Source organism: Adiantum capillus-veneris, chromosome 5 (genome assembly GCF_014529385.1).
Source record: "Adiantum capillus-veneris isolate H3 chromosome 5, ASM1452938v2, whole genome shotgun sequence".
Lineage (NCBI taxonomy): Eukaryota > Viridiplantae > Streptophyta > Polypodiopsida > Polypodiales > Pteridaceae > Adiantum > Adiantum capillus-veneris.
Window position 1 is genome coordinate 117751468 of NC_140935.1, and position 23718 is coordinate 117775185.

Sequence of the window (23718 nt, forward strand, 5' to 3'; positions counted from 1 at the left end):
TTGTAGAAGTGTCACTCACTGGGCGAGACTTAGACTTCTTTGCCTTTTTCTTGCCCTTTCCGAAGCGTTGTTTCTTGTTTCGCTTTTTTGCTTTTCCTGTCGTCTTCGCTCGAGTCTGAAGAGCTAGAAGAACTGTCAAAAGAAGAAGAAGAAGAACTAGGTAAGCCTTCAAACTTGACACGCTTCTTTAGTTTCTTTGCCTTGTCTAATGTCGACCGACGACCCAAATATCCCGGGAAGTCGGTGCCTTTCTTCTGCTTTTTGCCGTGCTTTTTGTCTTTCTTTTGCACGTCGAAAAGCTGAGCAATCCGTGCATCAACCACGTTCTCCAGTTCCTTCTCCGTATATTTCTTGGAGGCAGGAGGTTTCTTGAGAGCGGGTTTCGGGAGTGGTGTTGTGGTTCTTTGTCACTCCGTTTGTACCTCTTTCAAAGAGGTTTGGTTTATATATTTTGCCATCTTCCGGTCCCTGGCAAAATTGAGCATCATCTTTGTTGCATCATCAATCAATTGACGTCGCTCCATCTCTCGCTGCTCCGCCTGAGTAGGCCTAGGCGGGCCATACTCCGTGCCGGAATCTTCGTTGTGATCCCTGCCCGCATCTCCAGATGCAAAGGGAGTTGATTGATCATTGCCTGAAGCCATAGGTGCCGCGGAAAAAAATTTCGGGGATCGGATTTCCCGTAGAAGAGAAATCAGCCGTGCTCTAATACCACTGTAACAGACTTGGACACTCCAAGTCAAGAATCAACCGTGACAGCACCAAATAACCACTTCAAAACAATTCACAGATCACAATAGATTTGCACTGGCTCGGTGGAGTTCCGTGCCTAGAGATATTGGCCCCAAAGACTGGCGCCCCTTTCGGTATTTCTTTTATATTAATCAGATTAAAGTACAAGAGAGTGGCCAGGGTGTCACTCTCAGACTCTGCGTCCAGATGCTCTGAGAGGTGAAGCCCTCCCCACTTATTTAAAGGTACAAGGGATGCCCAAAAGTAGAGCCCCAAAAGCTTCAAAATTAAAAGCATCAACTCTCTCTCTCTCTCTCTCTCTCTCTCTCTCTCTCTCTCTCTCTCTCTCTCTTAGAGAGTCTATTTCAAATAAAAGCAATTTCCCTCTCTTTCTCATTGCGTAGAATCCAAAAAGCATCGCCCAAAAGCAGCTGCCGTAAATTGCGCTGCAAAACCCAGAATTCCGTACCAGCTGCCACGTCAGTGTCTGACGGCAGATTTAGGGTTTTGCTGAAATTAGGTTTCAGCCAGGAATTAGGGTTTGCTGCAATTTAGGATTTCAGCCAGAAATTAGGGTTTTGCTGCAATTTAGGGTTTCTGGCAGTTTTTTTGGGTTTGCAGGGATTTTAGGGTTTCAGCCTGAAATTAGGGTTCAGCTGTTCGTAGCCACGTCATCACTTTGTGACATGTACATTCCATTTACGCAATCAAAAGCAATTACCACATCGGCAATGGTGTGGGGGGTCCTTGAGAGGGTTGGTCGGCACCCAATCTGGTGTCATTTTTTCTATCTCTTACTCATCAGATTTGAAGGCATGCATTGAAGAGGAGCATTTTGAAGCCTTGGATGATCAGCACCAGATTAATGAGAGTGTGAATGTGCAAGTTGTGTATATAGATTGAGGCGAAGAAACTTAGTGTGAATCTAATAAAGAAGAATGATAAGGCTACAAGTGATCAGATACAAATACTGCCTCATTATCAACCTATGAGAGACCATCCCTTATTGGTTGTTGAGCGAAGAAGTCCCATCCGTGGCAAGCAGTTTACTGAAAAGTAAAAATTCTCTTTCCCGAAGGAAATTGTGGAGTTTTGTAGTGTAGAAATATCATTGAACTCTTATTGATCAACCATTCTATTGCCAACGGGTCTGTAGGCTAGTGGTAAAGTGTTTTCCTGGGTGTCTAAAATCTCAGGCTCTTGATTCCCAAAGATGCTCATTCCTGCAACCTAAAATTTTTGTGAAACAATGTTTTGAAGGCGAGATAAAGCATCAGTTGGTAAGTTCAATATAATAAATCCCAGAGAAACCCCATAAGTTGGCAGTTTGGAAAGCAGTGGTTGACAGCTCCAAAGATGCATTGAAAACAGTGTACCCTCTTTTACCTTTTTAAACCAACAGGAGATGCATCACAGGATGTGTAATCTTTTATTTTCCATAACTGTTACGTGTTTAAAATGCCTAACAAACTTCCACTCCAGCAGTTGCTGTGTCTATAGAGGTTGCTTTAGTTTGGTGCATGTTCACATTCACCTCCTGTTCCTGCTGCTGTGCACATGAATGCAATGCATCTAAGTGTTTTTATGCTGTGCAGATGTGTGCTGCACTTACCGAAATGCTTGCAGAAGGCTTTTCAGTTTAGAGTTTGATCGGGTGAGAAAATCCATGGGGGTGATTGTGGAAGAGAAAACAGCTTTTGAAGGAAAAAACAAGCTTTTGGTGAAGGTCAGTCAGCTTGTTTGTAAGCATTTAGGCTCTTGAGATTTCATGTGTTTCTTACCGTTGGTACTTCTTGTGCTGTCTAGGGTGCAGCAGAGTTTGTGTTGGAAAGGTGTGCAAGTGTAATGCTAAAAGATGGCTCCATTGTGCCCCTTGTGCCAAATTTGAGGGAAGAGATCATGGCAACGATAAATCTTTTGGCAAAAATGGGTTTACGAGTTCTTGCTTGTGCATGGAAACAAGATTTGGGGCCCCTAGACGAGTACACTGGTCCAGACCATCCTGCACATCAGTTACTCATGAACACAGAGAATTATGCCACCATCGAAAGTCAACTCACTTTTTTAGGTCTTGCCGGAATGCAGGTATATATTTTACTATATGCATCTGCTTTTGTTGTATAGTGGTGATTCTTTCTGTAGAGGAGCATGCCAGTTTGAAATAAGAACATATATAATATTTTGTCGTAATTATCGTCATCAATCGGCTATAATCAACTATCATAAATTGCAGTTGCACCACCTTCGTCTATGTATTTAAATATTATGCATATGCTTGTGTGTGTGTGTGCATGCATGCACCACATCCACCCAACCAACCCCACATGTGTTCTCACGCACACACGTGTGCACGCACCCCCACGCATGCGCACGGACTTCTGTCTCGCTAATCATAAATACTTTGGCTCTCAAAAGGTGGTCCATGCCAATTTCTTAGTCAAGTCAAGAATTTTTCTATTCTCATTGAATTTCTCTCGCCCAAATCTTTCCTCTCTCTAGGGAGTACGGATTTCTACACCAGATTCTCCTTATAGATTATTTCCTCTGTCCGTAACATTTCTCTTGTGACGGGTTTTAGGGTTAGGTCTCTATGTCGAGGCATGGATGCAACTGATCATTGCGTTCGTTTGACCAGTCGCGCAGACTTTCTCTCTCTAGAAAGGTGGTCCATTCCAATCTCTTTGTTAAAGATAGAATCTTGTTTGCTGTGCATTGATTTTCTCTCTCTAGAGACTCGTCTTTTTTTGTTTTTTTTGCAATAAAAGTAGGGCTTTGATCCTTAGCATTACACAAAATCGACCATAGGCCCATATACAAGTAATATGAGAAGATATACAATGAGATCATGGGAAAAGTCCCAAAACAAACCACAGGAAACATCTAGGTATGAAGGTACTCTAAGTAGGTGGTGAAATGTAGCTTCTGGGATTGTGATCAAGTCTACAAAAATGTGCCCAAAGCTTTGTCCAACTCAAGCGATGTAGCAAAAGCCTCAAAGTTCAGTGTTATGTATTTGACTGATATAAAGCATTCGTAAAAACCTCAAAGTCCAGTGCTGTGTGTTTGATTGATATAATGCATCCGCTGTAGCAGCTCACAAAAGCTAAGGGACTGTGAAACCCCTAGGCCATGCCTCCAAAATCATTCACATCCACTCTTAACATTTCCTAATGATGTACCCCAAAAAAGGATGGAGATCTATGGCACAACCATACTATAAGAGAGGCAAGAGGGACCCACTCGTAGACCACCTCAAAAGCCAAGGGAAGGTACATCTCTCTGACTAAACCAACTTCCCCAAGGCCTCACTAAACTGACTCTCAACCAAATCTGCAAATTGTTTGATCTCCATAAAGTATTTGGCCTCAACCATTGTTTGCTCTTGTATGGTATCATAAACAGCCTCCCTCGTCCAAAAGGAGTCCTCATGTAAAACCTGCACTGTGAACTTGATCATGGGACTATCTCTGGACCAAGGAAAATGTGACGTGTTCTTGACAATTGCAAGAAAAACATGGTAGACGCATAGTGGCCCACTCCTCAAAGAGACATCTGCAAATCTCCATGTACCAACTCCAAAGAACCGTGCAAGCAAGATCTCAAATTATGGGGCATGTACTGGTACTGTAAAACCTGTCGAATAGTCAAACTCATTTGCAAACTGAGAAGATTCACTATCGTGCTCCCCCTCAGTAGTGCCTGATATAAGAGGCACTTGTGAGATTGAATCTCCAAGAGATCCAACAGTATGCTGAACTGGCCTACCCTGGTGCTAGTCCCTTGCTGGATCCATCCTGCACACATGACATGACGCACGCCAAACTCACACCTAGACACGCATAGTGAGTGGACATCAGGCTCACCTCCCAGCAATAGAGCCAATATGGGCTCGCGGGAGCCTCCAGCCAAACGGGCTAGTCTCTACCACAAGGGTTGGTGTGTGGTCATCTGCCATGCCCTTGGCACAAACCATCAGTAGACCTGACTATGCTCCGCGATGGTTTTTGCACATTCAGCAGCATGCCGTATGACCACACTAGGGAGGAGGAGCCGCAGGGCGTTTACTCTGCCATGATTGCTTTGCCTGCTCCATAGAAGGGGCTGTGCCTCATGAGGGCGATGCCCTTGGGTGGTGCCTACAAGGGGAAACACCCCTTTGGGCGTTGGGCTGCAATGCCTCTTGGGCAGTGGCAGGCCGTTAGCTGGTCAGATCAGGGCAGGACAAAAATAGCCCAGAGGGCGGTCCCTTGCCTAGGGCACCCATAGCAAACCCTAGCAAAGGGGAGGGCAGCTGGGCGGTTACCTAAATCGACCTGACAGCCCATATAAGGGTGGGGGAACTTCTCTATGGGGCATCCACTTGCCAGATCCCCCGCATCAGCCCTCTCTCTTGCCCTCGTCAAAGCCCTTATCCCATGCTCCTGCTCTCACACCTCCTTTGGACGAGGACTTCTCCACCGTTACTATCTTCACGGACATGGCTTCACACATAGCTTCTCCGCACGAGATTGGCTTCGCCAACCCGCTTCAATCCCTGGAGGAATTGCTGCCTACCCCTCCAGACTCCACATTCACACTCGCCGGACATACTGCAGACGCCCATCCTGATGTCAAGGGACGTAACGCCAAGGGCAACTCAAGCTGCTCCTGAACTGCTATCGATTGCTGGTGTTTCTCTATCCCTCTGTCCCGCTGCTTTGAGACTTCATCTCGATTCTGATCTGGTAACCTCTCCTTACGAGGTCTGGCGGGGGTTGCTCCTTTTCCAATCTCTATCTCACTACCCGTCTGTAAACAAGGATAGGATGTGCTTGTCTCGTTCTGTCTTTGTTGCTGTGTGCAATCAACCTTTGTGTTGCTTATGAGCACTCTGCTGTTGCTGACTTTGACCCCTCTGATCTTTATCATGTTGTGCAGGGCCCCGCTGTTGTGCAGAACTCTGCTCGGTCTATTGTGGCTGTGAGAACTATCCCTACTTGCAACCCTTTTTCTCTGCCGTCGCCCTTTAGGGCAATCCCTCACTAGATGCCCCATCTCATGGCACCTAAGGCATTGGTATGAGGCAATGGTGTGGCTTGCCTAAACCACAATCCTCTGCGAGTGTAATTGTCACGTGACATATCCAACCCTATGTGTCCGTGGACAAGCTACAGCATGATCAGGGTTCAGTTCAATCAAGTCAGTCTAGAATAGGAAGTGATCTGGCACTTTTGTGAGTCTGTTCGCAGACTGTGCATGTCCAGACACTTAGATTAGATGCATATCCTCTGGTTGCACACAGCATGACCATCAGATTCCAGTCAGATCCCATCAGCAGCATTTTTATAGTACATAGGCCTATTTTCCCTATTTTTGACATTTTTCACTTATTATTTTTAAGTGACTTTTGTTGGAAAGTAGGTAGGGCAATTTTGCTAAGTTTGTATATATAGAAACCTAGCGCTAGCACTCTCTGGCAGAAGAGGCAGCAGGAGCACAGGCTCAACAGGCAACTTCTCAGCAGAACCCCCAAGAGGCCTAGCGTTTTTGCTTTATAGCATCAACCTAGCGTTTTGGACCAGATCAGCCAGCGTTTTTGGATCTTGCAGATTCCTGGCGATAGCAAGAAGCAGATCAGCCTAGCGTTTTGCATTTGCAAAATATCTGGCGACAGCAGAACCATTTTCAGCCTTAGCGTTTCTGATTTGCAGATCAGCCCCAGTATTTTGCAGATTTATCGCTACGGAACACCAAGAACCATCAGTGTTTTCAGTTTTCAGCCCTTAGACACCGCAAATCAAGCCCTGAACCTCACAGATCTCGCCTTCCTGCAACAGTTCCTCGCCGCACGGTCAGTTTCCGCAAGGTTTACAGTTTCAGCCCAGAAATCGCAGATTTCAGCATCTGCGTTTTCACTGCGTCGTCGTCGCATCGTCGCCATTGACATCGTCATCGACATAGAGTCAGAATTCAGCAGATAAAGATTTGCAGATTTCAGCCCTTAGCAGTTTCAGATTTCAGCCCGTCTCGTCGTCGTCCTCATTGTCGTCGACATCGTCGGCAAGTCCAAGCATTGTAGAGATTTGTGCAATCATAAGTAGACCGCTCTCGCCATAGAGAGTGGGGCCCTTGGAGGAGGGTTTTACAACTTTCCGGTGTCGTATTGTCTTCTCTCTCTATCTCTCAGTCTCATACACTTGCACGCACAGTGTCCATTCACTTTGTTTGTGATCATTGCACTCTCTCATTAAGACCGGAAGGCTCTCCCTTCCATAAGAACAAAAAGGAACCTTGAGCACATTATGGAGCACTCATCTTGAGCAAAGTTCAAACAATCATTCCGCTGCACCTAAAAGTAATACCCCTTTCCACTCAAAGGGAAAGATTGTGGAAGGGGTGGTAGCTATCTTTATAGATGACAAAAATGTCTCGATCTGTACTAAACACATGAATGGTATGCCAAGATAGGATCCATTTGCCTCAACATGTTTGGCAACCAAAATTGTGCAAGCAACTTTGGAAAAGCTATTTTTACAAGACATGTCGGCACCTGATGCTTGTCCTCAAAAGCAACTAATGTAAAATGCTCGTACCACGGATGCAAAAAAGCCAACCGAAGCTGAGAGGAGTGTGGCTGACGGCTCTGGACGCAAGCTCTTGTGATGAGAAGATAGCAATGAAAATGTCTCTATCGAGTAGGATGATGTCCTCCATTGTGTCTTGATGCAAAGCGGCTAGAGTACACTTTAGCCACTTGCGAATGTTGACAAGGGCGTAGGTACATCCAACTCGCTAGCTGACAACGCCTTGAGAGAGAGAACCTCAACACAATCGTCGATTTTCTGTTGAAGATCCTCGGATATGATGAGAGACAACGCCATAATACTTGAAAGAGGGAGCCAAGTCCCAAGATTCTCTCCACTCTTTGTAGTGAGTGCTGATTTTCTCTCTTAACCTGGATTTTTTATTTTCTCTTTATCACAGATTTTCTCTCTCTAGAACAGTGCAAAAATTTCTCTCTGTAAAACTAAACTTTAAAATAGCATAAAGTAAGATCGCTTTTCTTCTCTCTTCTTAGAAAGATCCTAGTGCCAAGAAAAAAAGTAGAGGGGGGGGGGGGGGGAACAAACTGCTAACGTGTCGACCTACTGAAGAACAGAGCTACCGATCGAGGGGCCTAAACCCTAGAAGAAGCAGAAGCAACAATAGATTTCCGGAAAATTTGCTGACTACTGATGTGGCAGAACTGTATGGATTTCCACTTTTCATGCTGGCAGTGCTGATGTGGCAGAACTGTATGGATTTTCGCTTTTTACGCTGGCAGTGCTGATGTGGTAGGACTATACGGATTTCCGTGATTTACGCTGGCAGCTTTTTTGCATTGCTTTTGGATCAGAAGCTTTTGAGTTTTGAAGGCTTTTCACTGTAGCTGCTTTTCAAGCCAAGGGACTTTAAATATGAGGTTAGGGCTCATTCTTTGGCATGCTTCCGGGAGAAGGTGCAGAGTGGAGTATCAGCTTGTATTGTGTTGATGCAATATAAAGAAATACCAAAAGGGTCGCCAAGGTTTGGGACCAATACTCTCTGGGTGAAATTTTGCCACTCCGTGTCGCGTGTCGTCTCTCTCTCTCTCTCTCTCTCTCTCTCTCTCTCTCTCTCTCTCTCTCTCTCTCTCTCTCTCTCTCTCTCTCTCTCTCTCAGTTCTGTTTTTTTATTGAAGTACTAAAAGTCTGTTCAGTCTGTTCTTTTCTATTGGCACGTGGTGCCTGTCTTGTGACAGTGGTATCAGAGCATCAAGCGTGTGCTTTTCTGAAAGCATACCGGTCCTTCCAAAGAGTAGACAGAGCAAGATCGCACTTCCAAAGTTCATTGTGAAGGAGTACGAGCGGAAGTGCGACGCGAGAGAGAGTGCGAGAAGAAGAGCACGACGATATGGTGAACTCACTCTACTGTAATGTGTAGAGCATAGTGAGTTCTTATTAGGTTTTTACAAAAGAATATGTGTACATACCTGGCGGCCCGCCCACTTACCTGGGCGACCACATTGGGCTTTATACCCCAACAACCTCCCACTTAAAGTCCAATGTGGTACTTTAAGTGTGAGAGAAGCTACTATACAAGCTAATATACAAGAGATGTAGAGAAGTGATGTACTACCCTACACCTAACTGCTTGCGAAAATGCGCAAAGCTCTCTGAGGGAAGTCCTTTTGTAAGTAGATCAGCAGGATTTTCTGTGGTGTGAACTTTGACAAGCTGAAGTTGCTTATCCTCGAGCATTTCCCTGATGAAATGATACTTCACATCCACATGCTTTGTCTTTGAGTGATAAACTGGATTGCGAGCCAATTGTATAGCACTTTGACTATCACAATATAACACAGGCATCTCTTCTTTGATTCCCAAATCTGTTACTAGTCGATTAAGCCAAATTGATTCTTTGCATGCCTCTGATGCTGCAACATATTCAGCCTCTGTAGTAGACTGAGTAACACAATCTTGTAATCTAGACCGCCATGATACTGCTCCACCAGCCAATGTAAAGACATACCCTGACGTAGACCTTCGGTTGTCTAAGTCACCTGCATAATCTGAGTCTGTAAAACCCTTTACACTTAGCTCCTGACTCCCATAGCATATACGCATACTCTTTGTAGCTTTCAGGTATCTCAATATTCCTTTCACTACCTCCCAATGTTTCTTGCCTGGGTTTGACATGTATCGACTTACTACTCCCACTGCAAATGCAATGTCTGGGCGAGTAGCAATCATTGCATACATCAAACTACCCACTGCAGACGCATATGGAATCTTATCCATTTCAGCCTGTTCTTCCTCAGACACAGGACAATCTTGTTTGCTAAGTTTCACATATGGTGACAATGGAACACTCAATGCCTTTCCCTTCTCCATATTGAAACGTTGCAAAACCTTGTCAATATACTCTGTTTGAGATAACCAAATAAACTTCTTTGATCTGTCTCTCTCAATGCGCATACCAAGTATATGACTTGCCTCACCCATGTCTTTCATGTCAAACGATTTTGCCGTCTTTGACTTCAAAGCTGAAATTTCTTCCAAGTGCTTGCCAGCAATCAACATGTCATCCACATACAAAATAAGGATCAGCCAACTGCCATCCTAAGCCTTCTTTGTATATAGACAGTGATCGAACTCACTACGTTTGTAGCCTTGAGAAAGCATAAACTTGTGGAATTTATGGTACCATGCCCTCGGTGATTGTTTTAAGCCATAAAGACTCTTTAACAACTGGCATACCCAATCTTCCTTGCCTTTCTCAACAAACCCTTCTGGCTGCTGCATGTAAATTTCCACATCTAAATCACCATGCAAGAACGCTGTCTTGACATCCATTTGGTGCAACACCAAATCTAATATGGCAACCAATGCAAGAAAGCATCTCAATGTAGTCATTTTGACCACCGGAGAGAAGACTTCATCAAAGTCAATGCCTTGTTCTTGCTTAAATCCCCTGGGAACAAGCCTTGCTTTGTACTTTGGCTGACTATCATGAGCGGTGATCTTATACCTGTAAACCCATTTACAGGGTAGAGCTTTTTTGCCTCGTGGTAATTTAACTAGCTTCCATGTCTGGTTTTTATGCAGAGCTGTCATCTCTGACTGCATGGCCAATTGCCAATTCCCGGAGTCCTTCATTTGCACTGCTTCCTTGTAACATGAAGGCTCATTGCAATCAGTCAACATGACATAGTTCATAGATGGAACAAACCTATCAGGAGGTCGCGTGACACGTCCAGATCTACGCACAATAGGTGGCTCAGGCTCAGCCACAACCTGTGGTTCCAATCTATCCTGTCCTTGCTCCTCTTGAACCCTGACATTTTGTCTTGCACGTGCAGGTCCATCTTCTTGGAAGACAACTCTTCTAATCTCCTCAACCCTCTCTGGTTTAGAATGATATTTGGATTCATTAAAGTGAACATCATTGCTGCGGATAACCTTTCTGGATTCGGGATCCCAAAGTCTGTACCCCATCTCACCAGAATTACCATAGCCTAGAAAGATACACTTTCTACTCTTTGGCTCAAGTTTGTTCCTAAATTCCTTTGGAACGTGAGTATATGCCTCACAGCCAAAGACTCTGAGATGCTTGTATGAGGGCATTTTTCCTGACCATACCATCTCTGGCACTGAATCCTTCTGCAAAACCTTGCTAGGAGATCTATTTACAAGATGAACAGTTGTTGATACAGCTTCAGCCCAAAACCCATTTGGCAGCTATGCATTAGACAACATACTTCTGACCTTCTCTTGTATGGTCCTATTCATCCTCTCAGCAACACCATTTTGAGGAGGATTGTAAGGAGCAGTAAGTTCACGTTTTATACCTTTTGACTCACAAAAGTCCTGAAAGGCCTTTGAAACATACTCTCCACCATTGTCAGTGCGTAAGCATTTAAGCTTCTTGCCACTCTGGTTCTCCACAAGTGTCACAAACGTTTTGAAAACACTAAACGCTTCATCCTTGTGCTTGAGAAAGTAAACCCATACTTTCCTCGAGTAATCATTTATAAATGTCATAAAGTAAGAAGCTCCCCCTAGAGATAGATTAGGCATAGGTCCACACAAATCACTATGAACAAGTGCCAACTGTGTATCTCTTCTACTGCTTCTATGCTTATGTGGCTGCTGTGTTTGCTTACCATACAGACAATGTTCACAGAATTCAAAATCATTAAATGAAAAGCCAGGCAAATAACCAGAACGAGACAAGATTTCCATTCCCTTCTTGGACATATGTCCTAACCGGCTATGTCACAAAGAAACGTTCGGTTGCTCGGTTACATTGATTACATTTTTAGAGACATTTGATACATAAATCATGTAAAGTCCTCCGGACTTTACTCCATGTGCTACTGTCATAGAACCCTTGGATATCTTCCACATTTTCTATCCAAAAATGGTGACGTAGCCAGCATCATCAAGTAAACCTGTGCTGATCAAGCTCTTTGTAATTGAGGGAACATGTCTCACATTCTTCAGCGTGAAAGAAGAGCCATTCTGAAACTTCAATTGAACATCTCCAACACCTAAAATCTCACATGTCTGCCCATTGCCTAGCCGAACATGATCTTTAGTGGTCACATAAGAAGTAAACCACTCCTTGTTTGGAGACTCATGAAGTGATGCCCCTGAGTGTATAATCTTGTCACTCAGTGCATTTCCATCAGATGTTGTAAGAAGAGCTGAGTCCATTGTATTCTTCAAGAAGTAGATGTCTCCTGACACGAGACTGTCATCCTCTGCAACAGTGTTTGTCACATTTATTTCTTGAATCTTCACTGAGGACTTGTTCTTCTCACCATGGTCTTCAGCTTTCTCTTTGCCTTTTTTTGCTTTCCATTCTCTGCAGTCTCTTTTCATGTGACCCTTCTTGCCACAATGGTAGCATTCTATGTCACTCTTGCCTTTAGCACTGCGGGACTTGCTACGAGACTGATTCCTCTTTCCACCTTTGTACTTTTCTTTGGTCCTTCCCCTGACAACTAAGGCTGTTCCTTTGCCTTTGTCCATTGTCTTTCTATTGGTTTCTTCAGTAAGCAGACTTCCTTCTACACCTACCATGTTCAAACTATCTGGAGGTGCAGAATTACTCAAAGCTGTGCGAAAAGTGTCCCAACTTTCCGGCAATGTGATCAACAGGAACATAGCTCTAACAGGTTCATCAAACTTGACACCTTGAGCTGACAACTGACTATAGATTGTGTTGAATTCATTCAGATGATTGGACATAGGTGTCCCTTCTTTCATCTTCAAGTCAACAAGCTTCTTAAGCCAGTATACCTGTGAAGCTGCACTCTGCTTCTCATAAAGATCACTCAGCTTTAACCATGTTTGATAAGCCGACATCTCGTCTGCTACATTGAAGTAAACGCTTTCTGCCAAAGTCAGCATAATGGTAGAAAGTGCCAATTCATCCATTTCGTTCCATTCATCTTCGTCCATATCTTCTGGTTTAATCCCCTTGAGCTTTATAGGTTTTATCTGCTTCTTTTGTACCAACACGTGCCAAATCTGCTTCTTCCACAATGGGAAATTGGTTTCATCGAGCTTCTTGATATTGTAAAGAGCAGTGTCCTGTGATCCAGCCATAGCTACGCTTCACAGTGGTTTACTTTCGTGGAAAAATTCGGCAGAGTTTCCCCTGTAAATTGACCTCTGAACCAATATCAACTTGTCAAATGAACCAAGAAAGCTTCAGATTCTGCATAAATTTCGGCAGAGTCTCCTTTGTAAAATGGCTCTTGTGTACTAAAAATAGACCAAAAAACAGCTCAAAAAACACTCTCTCTGACACTGTAAGCTGCGGGTAAACCTGTCCTGCACCTGTACTGTCTCTCACTGTCCTGTCACTGTCCTGTAAGCATAGACTGTGACAATGCCTCAACGGCAGTAAAACAAAGATGCAATCCCAATTGTCTAACTCACAGTCAATACATCCTAGCTGCCTATCTAAGGGTGCTCGAGGGATCGCTCCAAGACCTGTATCACCGAAAGGATCTCAACATTCGAGAATCCCCCAGCTCAATAAAACCTCACTCGACCCTCAACAAAGGCTGCAGTAAATCTGACAGTACATAGACTTTCCACAAAGTCATACATCCACAAATTTCCCACTATATGCTTTAACCGCTGCGGCGGTTGTTTGCTGCATGACTCACAGCCAGCAAACCTTCAACAGACATACATCATCTCTGACAATACATCCCATGTGGAAGTACCTGCAATGTCAGGATGAAATCTGGAATATCAAGCAGCAAACACAAGCTACTTGATGAACTAGTGGATGTCGCCTACAGTCTGTGTGTAGATGCGCCCGTGTCGTAGGTGACACGCCTCCAAGAACTGTGAGCCGTCCTTCGATGTGTAGACAGCCACAAATCAACACTCTGGGAGTGTCGATATCCTCAGCACCTGCAGTCGTAGGCCGAAAACCCCAAATTTGCAGAGTCGGATCTGCACCCGCCGAGACCACGTAGTCGAAAATGGCCTGCGCAGACCTTTGTCGAAGCCGAACGGTGGCCGAAATGACCTCAGAATGAAATTCTGAGAACACCAACTCCTTCGGGCTATCCCACAGGATTTGGGGCCGTGTCTTCGCCTGTCGAATTTCACTCCAATCTAAGCTGGTGACTCTACCCTCTTGCAGTGCTGCCCCGAGCCTCGATCTGAGCTCTGATACCAGTTGAAGGAGTACGAGCGGAAGTGCGACGCGAGAGAGAGTGCGAGAAGAAGAGCATGACGATATGGTGAACTCGCTCTACTGTAATGTGTAGAGCATAATGAGTTCTTATTAGGTTTTTACAAAAGAATATGTGTACATACCTGGCGGCCCGCCCACTTACCTGGGCGACCACATTGGGCTTTATACCCCAACACATTGGAAATTTTAGGTCGTGCTCCGACCGCGGACTTATTAGCCACTCCCTCCCTTACTTCATCGCGCATCAGGCGCGCTCCCGTCTTCACCGCTCATGGCTTAGAGGACATAAGCCATAACGATCACTTGCAAGAGAAGGATCCTGATTTGTTTTGAGTCACTGTTTTTCTCAAAAGCAGTGCCATGCAGATGTTGATGTCTACAGCTACCAAGCCGCACACTTCCAAGGACTTGACAAGCTTTCAAGAAAAACTTTTCCCGAAGTTATATGGTTTCTGACATCTTCCTTCGGAATGCAACTTCTGGTAGAGTTGGGTATCTTGAAATGCTAAAGGATTGAAATTAAGCAGGACCCACACACACACACTGAAAGTCTTGCGTGGCAACTGTACGAAAATTCTGGAGTGGCTCACACCTCTCGAGTCAGCAACGCCCAGATGGATGGGGGCCTTCACGCGAGTGGAGGTTCTGATCTCAGTTTAGGCTTGCTCAGCGACTGTATCCTCCCTGTTTTTTGAGCTATAGGGTGGGAGACGCTTACACCGAGTTGCAATAGAGGCCCCACAGGTGCCAGAGTGCTGTTTTCAGAGGATCCGAGTGGTGGGCAATTGCGGGAGGATTTGTGTCATAGATCGTGACCCAACAGCTCTTGCGATTGGCCACTGGAGACTGTGGGCTTCGGAGAGCTGTCCACTGGCACGAGTACAGTGGGATCCTGGAGAGTGGTTTTGGAGGGACCCTTTCTCCTCAGCAGACCATCCAGGCGTCCCTTTCTTTCAGTACAGTGTTCGACTGGGACAACACATACTGGCAGCGAGAGAGGCTCGTCCTGTTGCAGCACCTCATTGGCAGGAGGAGGGTCTCACAATTGAGTTTTTTTTTTTTTTCCTAGAAAAAGATCCTTCTATTAGTTAATGAAAACTGCCAATAGGGCTACAACGACCTCTACAAGAGAGGGCTACAACAAGCATGATGGGGAGACTCTCCCAATGAAAAAACAGCATATATACAATGAGGCTAAATCAAGAGATGGGAGGAGGGAAGAGCCACACAGGTGGACAGTAGTGCCATCTGAGCACCCCCTGGACTATGGTATAGAAAGGCCCAGGGCGCCAGAGTCGAAGGAAAGCCTCGCGGCGCTCCCGCATGCGGTCGGAGCTGCCCTGTAGTCCCTCAAGCTGTCCTCTGAGAGTATGGATCAGCTCTAGCCAAAAGTCACGAACACTCTCTGCTGGTGGAACAGGGCGAGCCTCAAAGATGCGGAAACAGCGGGCCCGCCAGATGAACCAAAGTGTCAGGCCATTGATGAGCTCCCAACACTCCTCTCTCTCACTGCACCACTCCTGTGGAGTAAGCTCTGTAGCAGGCTGGAGTGTAGGTCGCCCCCCCTGCATCATTATCATCCTGCTGGTGGAAGATAGCTCAAACTGAAGTGCCGGGCCCGTGAGGGTGGACCAAGCCGCTGCCCCCCAAGTGTACTGACGAGCCGTGGAGAGAGCAGGCATCAGCCGAAGAACTCGTAGCCACACCTGCTGGGCCGAGGGACAGTCCCAAAGACAGTGACGCTGACTCTCCACCAAATGGTCACAAGCTACACATGTGGCCGAGAGACCACTATGCACTAGCTAGCTCCCTACTGCTGTGGCTCTGTGTGCGACCAGCCACTGAAACAAGGTGACTCGCCTCGGCTGTCTGGAGTCCCACAACCTCTCCCAAAAGTCTGCCAAGAACTCGACTGTGAGACCCTCCTGCCAATGACGTGCTGCAGCGGGGAGGGCCTCTCTCTGTGCTGCTAGTATATGACGTCCCAGTCGAACAGTGTACTGAAAGAACGGGACTCCTGGGTGGTCTGCAGAAGAGAAGGTGTAACCGGCCTGTACAACGTAGAGGGCGGTACTATTTCAATTACCTGTTAACTTTACACAGAGCACTGAGAAGGGAAGAGAACACAGTTGCGTCCAGCAACTAGAATGTCATTGTGCACACGAGACCGACACCCTGTAGGCCCCAAAGACTGGCGCCCCTTTCGGTATTTCTTTATTCAAATTAAGGTAGACGATCCGACCACTTCGCACAAGCTTTCACAAAGCTGTCCAAACCTGGCAAGGGCTGAAAACGCAGGTTTTCGACCTGATTTTGGCAGCATAACGGCGCAAAAACCCGTGTAGGTCAAAAGCACCTGTCTAGGACGGATTCCCTCGCTATCTGGAAGCTTTCTGGTGAGCTGTGACAGAAATTCAGCGGGCTGTAATTCCCTGTTTTTCACTGTCGGGTGCCCAAAAGCCTGTACACACATCCCAAGGCTCTCACGAGGCTCCCCCGGGGTTCCCTTGCAGTTTAGGTGCGAAACCCTAAACCTGCAGAAAAACACAGTAGGCTGTAATTCACTGTTTCGGATCGTTTTTAGCGGAGCGAACACGTCTACGCATGTCCCAAGGGCTCCCGCACGCAATGGGACAGTTCCCCTGTGAATTGGACGAGTTTTCAGGTGAGAAAACTCTCCGAACTCGCAATCTTTCGCGATGGAACTGTGTGTACCTGTGGGGGATTAGCAATTAGCTAATCTTGTTCCTGTTCAGAAGGCTCTTGCCTTGGCAAACGCACATAAACCCCCAGAACTGTACATGTTCAACTGAGTAGCCCAACTAGTGGGGCGTTACCATATGTGCCAAAGGGGAGAGAGAGATGCACGAGAGCAAGTCATCGCGCTACATGAGACAGAGGAGAAGGCAAGCTTTCCATTAAAGTTGTAGACCTGCACCCACTACTCACACACACACACTGTAGGTCACTTGTGTTAAAAAATCAGCCTCCTCTCTCAAATTGGGTGCCCCCTCTTCATGCTGGAAGTGGCAAAATTGCCTGGAGCCGCCATGTGTCCAGTTTGCCCCTTTTGAGTTAATTCTCTAGTTCCCACTGACTTATAAAGTTATAAGTGACTTTCCGAGTGGCCCAGACTTCATTTGGCGCACACAGGCTTCCATACTCCTCAGAATTCAGTGCTAACTGGCCCGACCAGTCCCAGACTAATCGACCAAGACTCCCGCTGTGAGAAACCTATTCGGCCGCAGCCGTTTCACATTGGCCATGCAATGTCCACTTGCACCTTTTCAAGGGTTCCGGGGAAAACAAGTAAAAATAAAAATAAATAAAAATATCTAGTACTTATTTACGGAAGGCAACAGGAAAAATACACCTCCTGGTGACACACCCCACCCTTGAAATACTGCAAGCGACCTCGCTTGCATGCCAATAATACATGCGGTATCCGTTGATATGACACATATTCTATGATGGGAATCCAAGATATACATGCTTTCGGAAATGTAGCGTTGGACAATTAAACAATCCCACCAACCTGGCTACGACACATATATCAAGCATAGAAGCCTTCTAGTGTACTCTAAAGCACAAACTTCTCTAGCTAAATTCTGTATGGAAAGAGTAGATACAATTGCTTAACTACTCTCTTGAGCATCATGAACCATGCTCTGGCCTTGCTCCAAAAAGTCTACATCAAGTCACTGTGGGTTCCATCTGAAAGGCTTCAAGATACAATTGCAATAGCTGAGGTGAATCAAGCAATTCAGACTCTTCCATCCATTTGGCATCCAAGGATGGATAGTTCTTGAACTTCACCAAATAGCGTCTTGCAACCTTTTCTCTAACCTTTCTTTCTTTATGTGCCAATATTTGTTCAGGAACAAGGATTTCATCCAATTCTTCAACTTCGGGTTGTTCCTCATCAAGCATATTCTCTGGCACATCACCAACAAAGGGTCTTAGAAGGCTGACATGAAAAGCATTATGTATTTTCCAGCCTTCTGGTAGCTTTAACCTGTAAGCTACATCGTTGATATTTTTTGAAATCCGAAAAGGACCATAATATCGCATACTGAGCTTAGGAAACAAGCGTTCCTTGCCTTTCCTTTTCCTTAACCTGGCCTTTTCAAAGCGCAAAAGCACCCAATCACCAAGTGAAAATACAAGTTCACGACGGTGATGATCAGCAGCTTTCTTTTGCTTAGCCTGAGTCTTCTCAAGAGCAATCTTTATCTTCCTGTATGTTTCATCCATATCTTGCACATACTTGTCTGCCTCAAAAATCTTGTCCTTAGTCTGCAAAATGGGCGGGACTTTCTTCCCTCCTTTGACTATCTCAAATGGTGCCTTACCTGTTGACGTATGCACAGTGTTATTGTAAGCATATTCAACCAATGGAAGATGATGTTCCCAAGTTGCCTTGTGCTTTGACACATAACATTTGAGCAGGTCCAGAACAGTAGAATTTGCCTCTTCTGACTGTCCATCAGTTTGCGGATGAAACGAAGAAGAGAACTTTAGCGTAGTGCCTATGTTCTCAAACAATGCCTTCCAGAAAAGACTCGTCATACGTGGATCCTTGTCACTGACAATTGACTGAGGCATCCCGTGATATTTAAAGATATTGCTCATGAATATCTTGACCATGTGTTCTGGCTTTATCTTCTTCCTCACAGGAATGAAATGGGCCTGCTTACTGAACCTACAAATGATAGTCCAAATCCCATCATTGCCTGTTTGCGTCCTTGGAAGATCAAAGATAAAGTCCATTGCTATGCTTTCCCATGGCCTATCTGGGATCGGCAATGGCTGCAATAATCCCGGTTGCTTTTGTCTGTCAAATTTGACTTTTTGGCATACTAAGCATGATCTTACAAATGTGTCAACATCTTGACGTAAAGTTGGCCAATAGAAGAATGCCTCAACCCCTTTCACGGTCGCATCAATTCCACGATGCCCAGCATAAGGTGGAGCATGACTTTCCATCAAAATCTTTGGCCGTAACTATTTAGTAACACATAACTTTCCATGCATCATGAGAAAGTCGTTCTTAAGCATATAGTGCTCATGATGTTGCCCATCAACAAGCTGGTCATAGATCCTTGCAAAATCTGAATCTTCAGCATATTGTGTCTTCATTTCGTCTAGTTCACAATGGTACGGAACTGACACTGCTGAAATTTGGGGCTTTCGTGACAACGCATCAGCCACCACGTTCTTTTTCCCTTGCACATGCACAATCTGAAAATGGAACATTGACAAGATGTTTGCCCATCGCATGTGCTTCTCAGACAACTTCGTATGTGTGAGAAAATATCGCAAGGTTTGATGATCCGTTTGGACAACAAAATCAGCCCCTAGCAGATAGTGTTTCCAACTAGTGAGAGCATGAATTACTGCCAGCAATTCTTTCTCATAGACTTGCAAGTTTCTTTCAGTCTTCAAAAGAATTCTGCTCTCATATGCTACTACTCGGCCATTCTGCATTAGAACTGCACCAAGACTATGGCCACACACATCACACTGAACCACAAAAGGTTTTGAAAGATCTGGCAAAATGATTACCGGATCTGAAGTCAGCTTCTCTTTCAAGTGTTTGAACGCTAAAATTTCCTTGGCTGTCCACTTGAAAGTAACTCCTTTTCCTTGTAGTGCATGGAGTGGAGAAGCAATCTCAGCAAAATTTCGGATGAACCTCCTGTAGTAGGAACATAAGCCTAGAAAGCTTCGATGTCATGTACGGACTTCAAGTCTGGCCATGACCTAATTGCTTCCACTTTAGCGGGATCCATGCGCACCCCATCCTTTGAAACAATGTGCCCAAGGAAGTGAATCTCTTGCAAAAAGAATTCACTCTTCTTCGCATTAATGAGTAGCCTGTTCTTACGTAACTCATTGAAAACTGCAGTCAAGTGATCCCTATGCTCCTCTTCTGACTTCGAATAGACAATCATGTCATCAAAGAAGGTACCCACGAAGTTTCTATGTGGTCTAAAAATTATGTCCATCATTCTATTAAACGTGGCAAGAGCATTTGTGAGACCAAATGGCATGACAAGAAACTCATAGAGACCAAATGTTGTCCTGAACGCAGTCTTATGGACATCTTTTGGTCTAATGCGTATCTGATGGTACCCACTCTTTAGGTCTATTCTTGTAAACAATGACGCTCCCTCAAGACGATCAAGAATGTCATCTATCCTCGGTATGGGGAACCTGTTCTTGATGGTATTCTTATTCAAGGCGCGATAGTCAATGCACATGCGCCATGAACCATCCTTCTTCTACACTAAGAGTACAGGCGAACAAAAAGGGGATGAACTGGGCTGAATCAGCCCCTTCTCTAAAAGCTCGTTGACCTGACTCATAATCTCTTTCTGCTGGGCTGCACTAACCCTGTATGGTGGTCTATTCGGTGGACTAGAACCTGGCACAAGATCTATGGTATGATCCTCAAGTCTCTCAGGAGGTAACTCCCCTGGCAAAGAGTCCGAAAAACAATCACTGAAACCACTCAAAAAAGTTGACCTGTCTTTATCTAAGGTAGACAAATTAGATACAACTTGAGGTACTTCTTTTGCAAAGATCAAGTACGTAGAAAGATGATTCTTTATTACAGATGAAATAGCAGAAGCAGAAACAACTGGAACAGACTCGCCTTTAAGCTTTACATCAAGGACACGAGTCTTTCCTCTATGTACAAGGGTAATCTTTTTGTTGTAAGTATCCACCATAGCATGCAACCTGTAACACCATGGGATACCCAGTAACACATCACAGCCCTCAAGTGGCATAATATGAAACTCTTCTGCATCGACATAACTCTGAATGTGCAGACGAAGCTTCCCCAAAATGGGAGTAACGGGCTCTGAATGACCTAGGCATGCCAAACCTGCTTCCCTTGTCATACCCATCTCCTTTACACGAATGCCCAACTTTGATGCCAATTTTGGTGATATGAAATTTTCACGGGCTCCTGGATCAAAGAAAACCAGCATTGTCTGGTCTCTAACTTTGCCCCAAGCTCTGCACAGCTCTATGGCATCTGTGTTTGGCTGGTCTCCAACCAAATCTGGAACAAGTGCTGCACTTGGCTTTGGCTTCTTCCCTTTATGGTCTGACTTGTCATCCTTATCCTGTGACTTCTTCTGTGGGCATTCATTTGCAAAATGTCCTTCCTGTTCACAAATGTAGCATTTCTTGGCCTCCCTAAGAGCTTTCCGTTCTTCAAAAGTTTTGCCCTTGTCCTCGTCCCGAAGAAGACTTAGACTGCTTCTTGGACGTATCACCTTCTTCAGTGGAGGGCTTCTTTGTGGGAGGCTCAGAAGTCTTTGCTGCAACATTGCCCTTGGCTGAAAACTGTTTGCCTTGGGACCCTTTCTTGTGGCTATTAAATCCATCGGAATCTCCCTTCGACAGATTGTTGGCCACTCTTGCATTCTCTATCAACTGAAACATATTCATGACAGTAGTCTTTGTGCAGTAGTCCCTGATTTTCTTGGGCAATCCGCAACAATACTTCTCAATCTGTTCTGACAATGGCACAAACCTGTAAGAGGTGACTGGCAACAGTGCGGGCCAAAATTGTTTATTGTACTCTTCCAAGTTCGCACATTGTTTAGCATTCAACTCTTGCCATTCTGTCATCACATCCACTTCAAAAGTGTTTGTCAACCATGCAGGCGCAAAAAGCTGTTTGAATTGGACCCACGTTGTTGGGGCTTGACCCTGGTTCAACAATGCGGTCCACCATTGAAGCGCATTCCCTTTCAAGAAAGTGGCAGCCTTGCGTATCTTTGAAGATTCCGTGAAGTTTCCTCCAGCATAAGCTGCATCGAATTGCTGTATGAAGGTCAAAGCCTTCAATTGATCCTCAGTTCTTCTGAAAGTTCTAAACTTCACTCCGTGCCCACCTTCCTTGTAATCCTTCAGCTGACTCAAAGGAGCCACATTATCATAAACAGGTGCCTGTAACAGTGGTGCTCCATGAGTGTTCATTCCAGCACTCGCATCAACTGTTTTCCCTGTCATATCTGCATTTTGTACGTATGGCTGCGAAAAACCAGCCATACCAAATTGTGTTCCAGGCACTCGAAACTGGCCATAGGCACCCTGAAAACCTGGTTGGACACCCATGTTCGCGTACATAGGGTTACCCATGCCTGTTTGCATTGTCTCGAACACATTCCCTGGCATATAACCTGTGGAAGGTCCAGCCATAGCTTGAAACATTGAACCACCTCCAAAATAACCAGGATAAGTATTAGGTAATGGAAGGGTCTGACGCATAGCGTGTTCATTACTCCCTTGACCATTCACAATTGGTTCCTGTCCAGCTAAAGCAAGTTGCTTTGGATCATTGGACACCGCTAGTTGCTCAACCACATGGGCTTTCCCTCGAGCATCATGAGTCCTCTGCGCATTGGAAATCTCCTTTTCCTGCAACGGCTCAATCATGCCCTGTGTAGGAGGCTGAAAACCCTGTGTCGGAGCCTGTAAGAACTCCTGCATCCTTGGGTTGTTAGCCAACTGCTGAAACATGTCCATGCAGCAACGCATTTGAGTTCTAAACAACCTGTCCTCTTCTTGAAGAGTTGAAGGAACTTTCTCCGTGCCATGTGAGGAAGATCCCTCTTCAGGTACTTGGTCTCTCTTCTCTGCCATAACGACAAGCTTTGTGTTGCTTTCACCCACAACTATCCACGCTTCACTTTTTGAAGAAAAAGTGACTATCCCGTCGATGGAACCATGTAACCGGCCTGTACAACGTAGAGGGCGGTACTATTTCAATTACCTGTTAACTTTACACAGAGCACTGAGAAGGGAAGAGAACACAGTTGCGTCCAACGACTAGAATGTCACTGCGCACACGAGACTGACACCTTGTAGGCCCCAAAGACTGGCGCCCCTTTCGGTATTTCTTTATTCAAATTAAGGTAGACGATCCGACCACTTCACACAAGCTTTCACAAAGCTGTCCAAACCTGGCAAGGGCTAAAAACGCAGGTTTTCGACCTGATTTTGGCAGCATAACGGCGCAAAAACCCCTGTAGGTCAAAAGCAACTACCTGTCTAGGACGGATTCCCTCGCTATCTGGAAGCTTTCTGGTGAGCTGTCACAGAAATTCAGCGGGCTGTAATTCCCTGTTTTTCACTGCCGGGTGCCCAAAAGCTTGTACACGCATCCCAAGGCTCTCACGAGGCTCCCCCGGGGTTCCCTTGCAGTTTAGGTGCGAAACCCTAAACCTGCAGAAAAACACAGCAGGCTGTAATTCGCTGTTTCGGATCGTTTTTAGCGGAGCGAACATCTGTGTTGTCATCTCCGGCCTAGAGAACAAACGGCTCTCGTAAGCTATGACATGGCCTTCTTGCATCAAGACCGCACCCAGACTACGACCACAAGCATCACAAAATACTTCAAATGACTTCTGCAAGTCCGGCAAAGTCAAATCTTGTCCTGTAGTCAATTTCTCTTTCAATGTCCGAAAGGCAGTCACCTCTGTGGGTCCCCACGAAAAAGGTACTCCTTTCTGTGTCAAGGTATGCAAAGGGGAAGCAACCTCTGCAAACTTTCGTATGAACGGCCTGTAGTACGAACACAGTCCCAAGAAGCTTCTAACTTCATGGACATTCCTCAAATCGGGCCAATCACGGATAATCTCTATCTTGGCCGGGTCCATTTGCACTCCTGTTGCTGACACAATGTGTCCCAAGAAGTGTATCTCTGGTAGGAGACGCCTACGCGTGTCCCAAGGGCTCCCG

General features: G+C 45.4%; 1 protein-coding gene across 7 annotated transcripts in view; it reads left to right on the plus strand.

Annotated features, from left to right (window-relative positions):
- The window catches only part of LOC147457976 (calcium-transporting ATPase, endoplasmic reticulum-type-like), an 86436-nt gene that overhangs the window by 53051 nt on the left and 9667 nt on the right, over positions 1 to 23718 (plus strand). For all 7 annotated transcript variants that reach the window (XM_086512731.1, XM_086512732.1, XM_086512733.1 and 4 more), the window contains 2 exons: positions 2328 to 2458; positions 2539 to 2817. In XM_086512731.1, the coding sequence (XP_086368857.1) occupies positions 2328 to 2458; positions 2539 to 2817 (410 nt within the window). The remainder of the gene's footprint in view (positions 1 to 2327; positions 2459 to 2538; positions 2818 to 23718) is intronic.